At 29.6% G+C, this 7,500-nt stretch overlaps 1 protein-coding gene across 1 annotated transcript in view; it reads left to right on the top strand.

Moving 5' to 3' along the window:
• Positions 1-7,500, top strand: part of LOC137654973 (uncharacterized) — a 45,514-nt gene that overhangs the window by 21,803 nt on the left and 16,211 nt on the right. The window contains 4 exon segments of the mRNA XM_068388873.1: positions 883-1,039; positions 4,848-4,965; positions 5,805-6,013; positions 7,000-7,118. Coding sequence (XP_068244974.1) covers positions 883-1,039; positions 4,848-4,965; positions 5,805-6,013; positions 7,000-7,118 — 603 coding nt within the window.

The raw sequence follows: 7,500 nt of genomic DNA, 5'->3' as shown, positions 1-7,500 counted from the left end.
GATATCGTTATATTCATTCATATTTTGTTGATATTAGTAGTTATTATATCCATGATTTACTTATTGTAGAGGAGATTCTGTTTTTTTTTTTTTTTTTTTTTTTTGCCGTATTGGAAACGACCCTGCCTGGCGATGGCCGGACTGGGGTTTGGGTCCCGCTCAAGCTCGATAGTTTCTTAAGTGTGTGCAACCTCGCCATCCTTTTGAATTAAGGATGGGGTTTTGGTTGAGTCTTTAGGTCTACCTGCTTAAGCTGAGTCTTCAGCAGCCATTGCACGGCCCTCCCTGGTCCTAGCTTGGGTGGAGAGGGGATTGGGCGCTGATAAAATGTTGCTTTTATATGGTCAGTCTCTAGGGCAGTGTCCTGCTTGCAGGGGCATTGTCGCTGACCCTTGCCTCTGCCATTCACGAGCGACCTTTAAACCTTAAATGTGGTTATGATAAGCTAATTTTGAAATAAATAATTTACCTCTTGGTTGTGACAGTCATCATTTTAATAATTTTAATAATAATGATGATTTCAATAATTTGAACAAAAGTAAATTTAATAATAATTTCAATAATAATAATTCTAATGATTTTAATAATAGTAATTTTAATAATTTTTATAATATCAATAATAACTATTTTGATAATTGTAATGAAAATAATTTTAATAATTGTAATGAAAATAATTTTAATAACTGTAATGAAAATAATTTTAATAATTGCAATGAAAATAATTTTAATAATTTCAATAATTTTAATAATTTTAGTAATTTTGATAATTTCAATAATAATAATTTCAACATTTTCAATAATGATAATAATTTCAACATTTTCAATAATGATAATAATTTCAACATTTTCAATAATAATAATTAAGAATTTAATTTAAATCAGGTACAGGAACACTTGGGTGTGGGGATGTTCTCACGAGGGATGCGGAATGAAGCCCAAACTGCAACAGATCGAGACGGAAGAGAGTTCGTCCAGTCGTCACAGTCTGGTTCGCGGAAGCCACGAGTCCTTGGGAGAGTATATGTGGGCGGTAGACAATGTAAGTAACAATATAAAGGAGTTTTCTTATTCTGAATCAGTCAGTATCTCCTGAAAAGGAAGTCATGTTATGTCAACACCTAATGAAGCGTTTAGGTCTTATTGTTTCATTGTGTGTTGGGTAAAGGAAGCAAGTACCCGGAGATTCAGTAACATTAATTATCTAATGATTCACACAGTCATTGCGCTTTAGTGCCTCTCTCTCTCTCTCTCTCTCTCTCTCTCTCTCTCTCTCTCTCTCTCTCTCTCTCTCTCTCTCTCTCTCTCTCTCTCTCTCTTTTACGACTACTGAAAGACGGTAATCTGTGATCCCTGAAAGTATTATATCTTAGTTCCATTATTCTCACAATTTCTCAGCTAAACAAAAGCAAAAAAAAAAAAAAAAAAAAAAAAAGAAAGAAAAAAAAAGTATGGCAACCTAGTTGATTTATGTTTGTGAAGAGTACAATTCACTGAAGTAACTATAGTCCATTTCTTTTAGCGAGTCATATTTGCACAGACTCGCAACGGTGCCCTTTTAGCTCGGAAAAGTTTCCTGGTCGCTGATTGGTTAGAATTATCTTGTCCAACCAATCAGCGATCAGGAAACTTTTCCGAGCTAAAAGGGCACCGCTGCGAGTCGGTGCAAATATGACTCGCTAAAAGATATGGACTATAGTTAATGAACAGAATACTTTTACTCGATTTTTTCTTGTTTAACTTTTGCCCTATCTGTGAATTTTAAAGATGAAATTAGTTGATGGTCTGAAATCTGAAGTGCGGATTTAAAGAAACACTATTGTTTTGGTTAATTTTATATTTAAAAAGAATAGTAATGCAACTATGTATAAATCTCTCAGAAATTACCTTAATTTCATACGCTCTTTTCATTAAAAAAATTCAAATTTCGAAAAGTTATATTATTTAAACGGCAAATATTGGGATATTTACACATCTAGTATTTGATCCCATTTTATGCATTTCCTTTGTGAATTTAAATTGATTTTCTTCTTTTTTAATTCTGATATATATTGATAATTTGTCAAAAATTTGGTTTTTCCATCTAAAATATTGACTTTTGAACGTTTTAGTTTATTGAAGATAGTTTTAAAAAGCCCTTCGAAAAGAGATGTTGAATATCTATTACAATACTATTAAGTGAGATAAAAAAAAAGAAAAAACACATGTAAAGTCTTATGTAGCTCACCTCTATTTATCAATCCTTTGCACGATTCATTTGCATTTCTGCTCTGGGGGAAATGTGACCTGATTGTGAATATTTTGGATCACCCATTTTTTTTCGAATAGAGCCTCCTATGTCTTCCTGTAGGCGCATGAGATGATGATGATGATGTATTTCTGTGCTTGCTCTCCTATTATAGCTTTTGCTGATGCTTTGTTTTCTAAATTCATATCATCTTTGTTCATGTTGCTGCCATCTTCCATTGAAAGCCAAATCTTTCGATATGGAGCCGATTAAGCACATCCCTATGGATAACTCTTTCCCTTTTTGATTTTTGAATGGTAGTAGTGCCATAGCTCATGTACCATGGTCTTCTACTGTCTTGGATTAGAGTTCTCTTGCTTGAGGGTACACTCGAGCACGCTTTTCTATTCTATCACTCTTCCTCTTGTTTTGTTAGTTTTTATAGTTTATATAGGAAATATTTATCCTAATGTTGTCACTGTTTTTGAAATATTAAATTTTTCCTTTCCTCACTGGGCTATTTTCCCTGTTGGGGCCCCTGAGCTTATAGCATTCTGCTTTTCCAACTAGGGTTGTAGCTTAGCAAGTAATAATAATAATAATAATAATAATAATAATAATAATAATAATAATAATAATAATAATAATAATAATAATAATAATAATGGACTTGCTTGAAACAATAATGCCACCAAGGATCAAAGCAGACATCTTGCCATATAGCATTTCACTTACAGAAGAATTCAATTATTCATTTAGAATTTAGAGTACCTGTTTGGCTGTCTCCATTCTTGGATGACACGTCACCCTGTTTATTCATTGAAATCAGCATGTCAAATCAATTTTAATAAATTCAAAGGTAGCTTTCCAGTGGCTTCATTCTATCCCTCTCATGCTTCCCACGTATCTTGAAGCGTATACGGAACATTCGCCACAAATATTTTTGCCATAGAGATTTTGACCCCAGGAAACTTGATCTGATAGGATTAGCCGATTTTTTTTATTTTTTTATTTTTTTATCTATTTATTTATTTATTTATTTGTTTATTTATTTATTTATTTTTTTGGTAACTGTTATCACAATTTGTTATTATTTATGAATTATTTGACTGTGTTCCAAACATTGATCTATTTTGGTAAGGATAAAAAAACCTTTGTATAGAAAGGAGTTTATTTTTTATAAGTATTGCATAACATTTCTTTTTTTACAGGGTCAAACATCAGAAAAGAAATGATAAAAATACATTTATTTGAAAAATATATGACTAAAAATATATGAAATTAACAAAGAAATAATTTAAAACGTGTGCAAATTCCAATCAATGCAACGTAAATAATTATTTATTTTGAGTTGGACTGTAATGGATAAATATACGCTGAAATATTGTATTGATATCTATATATATTTCTTTTCATTTGTGGTACATCTCATCGATCTAAATCGCACTTTTTCTTGGGGTAGCAAACTATGAAAATAAAATTATATTGATAATTTACATACCCTGACGTAAGCAAAATATTCATAAGGTAGCAAAAATACAAAAAGAATATCTATTTTTCAATAGCCCTTGGAATCTAAAGAGTTTGTTTCTGTTAGAAAACTATACTTTAAAAGATGCTACATAGGAGGAATCCAGATTCCAGAGCCCCTACGTAAAAAAAAAAAAAAAAAAAAAAAAAAAAAAAAAAAAAAAAAAAAAAAAAAAAAAAAAAAACGAGACCTTAGAAAGATAAAATTGAAAGTAAAATCATATCTAGATAAGATTTAGAAAACACTGCTTAAATGAGACACCTTGCTTACATTATTGTATTTTGAATAAATATTGTTTAGAATTTATTATCTTTCTCTTTGGATTTTGCTTTAATTGTAAACTGTGTGATTTTTGTCCTTTTTTGTTCTTTGAAACGTACATAAAAATAAAATAATATCTATTATCTGTGCTTATCCAAGACAATTTTAATAGAGTCTAGAGTTTCTGAGTTTTCTCCCTAGATTTCCTTTATGTCGAATGTCATAAAATTGACTTCATTCAAATTGCCGCTCAAAATGACATCGCTCGAATTGTGTTAAATTTATCAGGTACAGGTTCGCTCAAACTGACATCATTCAATGGGCATCGCTTAAGACATAATTTTTACTTTGCTCAGTTTGACTTCGTTCAAAAAGACATCGCTCAATTTGCCTTTTCTCAAACGACTGGGCACCAGAGTTGCCAGTTTGGTCTTTTTCCAGGCCCAAAAAACTCAAATCTGGCCTTTTCAAAATTTGGTTGGCCTTTGATAATATCATGAAAAAAGGTATGCCTTAAATACTAAATATTTGGCCTTTTTCTACTAATAGGTTGGCCTTTTAAAGTCGCTGTTGGTTAGAAGTTGGCCTTTTCTCTTTTATAAAACCTGGCAACCCTACTCGGCACGGCCACAACACTATAGTTGTGGGCATACTACTACATGTGTAGGTGCAAAATGTTACAATCTGCAGAAAGTTCATTGTCATTAGTAACTTCCTACACAGACGACAGCATAGTGTTGTTGTTGTTGTTGTTGTTGTTCTTCTTCTTCTTCTTATTATTATTATTATCATTATTATTATTATTATTATCATTATTATTATTAATTTCAGGCTTCTGAAGAAACTAGGCTTCTTTTCACCGAGAATGAAACTAACTCAAAAAGACTTTTTAACACTGAAAATAGAACACCTTACGTTAAGGATGCCTTTCATAGATATGTTGTGAATGGTAAGTAAGCAAAAATCTTTATTCGAAATTAATTTGATAAATATCAGGCTTCAGTTTCAATATAATTTGCCAGTGTATGAAAAAAAAACTGCTATATTCACTGGATCTTTAACTTTATTGCTTTTATATTGAAGGAAAAAATCAGAACATAAAGGCATATATATATATATGTGTGTTTGCGTGTATATGTATACACACAATATATATATATAATATATATATATATATATATATATATATATATATATATATATATATACACAAATATATATATCTATACTGTATATATACCTATGTATATATATATAATGTATATGTAAATATATATATATATATATATATATATATATATATATATATATATATATATATATCTATATATATATATATATATATATATATATATATATATATATATATATATATATATATATATATATATATATACTGTAAATGTACAAGTATATACTGTATACTATATAAATGCATTTTTAAATTAATAAATAAATATGTGCATATGTATATGATATAAACTGCATATGTAAATACGTATATATACATCATTTTCACATATATAGATATTGTATATATATATATATATATATATATATATATATATATATATATATATGTATATATATGTATATGTATATATATATATATATATATATATATATATATATATATATATATATATATATATATATATATATATGTCTGCGAGTGTATAATTGATATATATATATATATATATATATATATATATATATATATATATATATATATATATATATATATATATATATATATATATATACATATATACGTAATATCCACAGACGAGAAATCAGCAGTGAATCCAATGCAACGAGGAACGAAGGTGTGCGCTAACTTCACCGTGACTTTAGATGCAGGGGATTCCAAGACAATCCGAAATCGTCTTTGGCAGATCGATGACCTACAACCCTTGAAATCTGACCTTTTTGGTCCATCTTTCGCAACAATTATGTCCTCCAGAAAGGAAGAAGCCGATGGCTTTTACAGTAAGGTGAGTTTTTTTTTTTTTCAGCACGAGCGACTTATGAAATTATATTATTCGCCGTAGTCAGTTCCTAATGCATTACTTTAACTTGATGTTGAATAGCGAGTTTCTTTTATCCTTGAGTTATTTTTTATTTATTATTCGTGGATATTTTTAAGAACGAATGTCATCTAATTTTTTGCTGAATTTATCTTGTATCTATTGCCGTTGTTTTGACATCTACAGATAAAGATCCAATACGACATTGCCTAAGAGCGACAGCAAACTGCTGATTGTGATTCTTTGTACTTTAATATCAGACATTTTATCCTAACTTGGAGCGATAGATTCATTCTATAAATTTCCTAAATGTAGATTAATTATGAATAGAACTGAAATTTTCTAGAATTTACTCCAATAAGAGGTCTCTTCACTGGGATGAGTAATGGTGCCTTTGCCCTTTATGCCTATAGGCAAAGGTATGCATGATAAGAATTTACATCTCAATCTTTTATTTTTGAGAAATATGAAGTCAAACCAAAGTAAATAGACGTGATTAAACAAGATTGAAATATTTTGATTTTGTATAAAAAAAAACATCGAGTATAAACTGTTTAGTTAAAATATAAAAGCGGCACAAAAATTTTAATATTTTATTGTAAGAGAAAATATGTAAATAAAAAACAATATAGTTAAGAAAGACATATTTTGATTGCACACTATATTTGAGTGTCACATAACGGTAGTAAATATATATATTAATAAGAAATACAGAAAGGCTATTTGAAATCAAAACAGTATGTACTTAAAAGATTTCTTTTGTTGCGTTGTACGAGTATTAACAACTCAAAATGATAGATATGTAGACACTGCAATGACATGTATACACAGTGAAAAAACAACTGAAATTATTCAATTATTTCGGAATATCAGCTTAAATTATTTAAATTTATGCAGCCATGAGTGGGTTTTGTACGTAATTTACACTAGTCATTTTAATCAACTCCCTGAAGGTACTAAGTCCTCGCCTTTCATCGGAAGAAAAACTGGTTTCGAGACAGGCTTTAGCTGGACTGCTCTGGACAAAACAGTTTTACCATTACATTGTTAAGAACTGGTTGGAAGGCGACAGGTATGTAATCACCTCTTCCAAGAAGGTTATAAAATCGAGTCGGTTTATTAATTAATTATTTATTTTTTACCTTCAGCGACTTCGTTGCGAAGGTTATGTTTTAATAGGCGTGTATGTTGTATGAGGGTTGCCAGATTATTCGACTGGATTATCGTACATGAGCCTTAAAATTGTCGTTTTTCAACCAAAATTATCATACACAGTTTCAAAATGATTATTTACGAGTTACATGATTGACTTATTTCAAAATATTTTAGTATTATTGTTTAATCAAACACACACATATATGTATATACATAAGGTATGTATCGTACATCGTACTAGACCTAAAATAATCGTACATGTACGATAATTATCGTACGAATGGCACCCCTGTTGTGTT

The sequence above is a fragment of the Palaemon carinicauda genome, chromosome 16, assembly GCF_036898095.1.
Source record: "Palaemon carinicauda isolate YSFRI2023 chromosome 16, ASM3689809v2, whole genome shotgun sequence".
NCBI lineage: Eukaryota > Metazoa > Arthropoda > Malacostraca > Decapoda > Palaemonidae > Palaemon > Palaemon carinicauda.
Note: the sequence above shows the minus strand (reverse complement) of the source record. Positions and strands in the feature narration are given on the sequence as shown.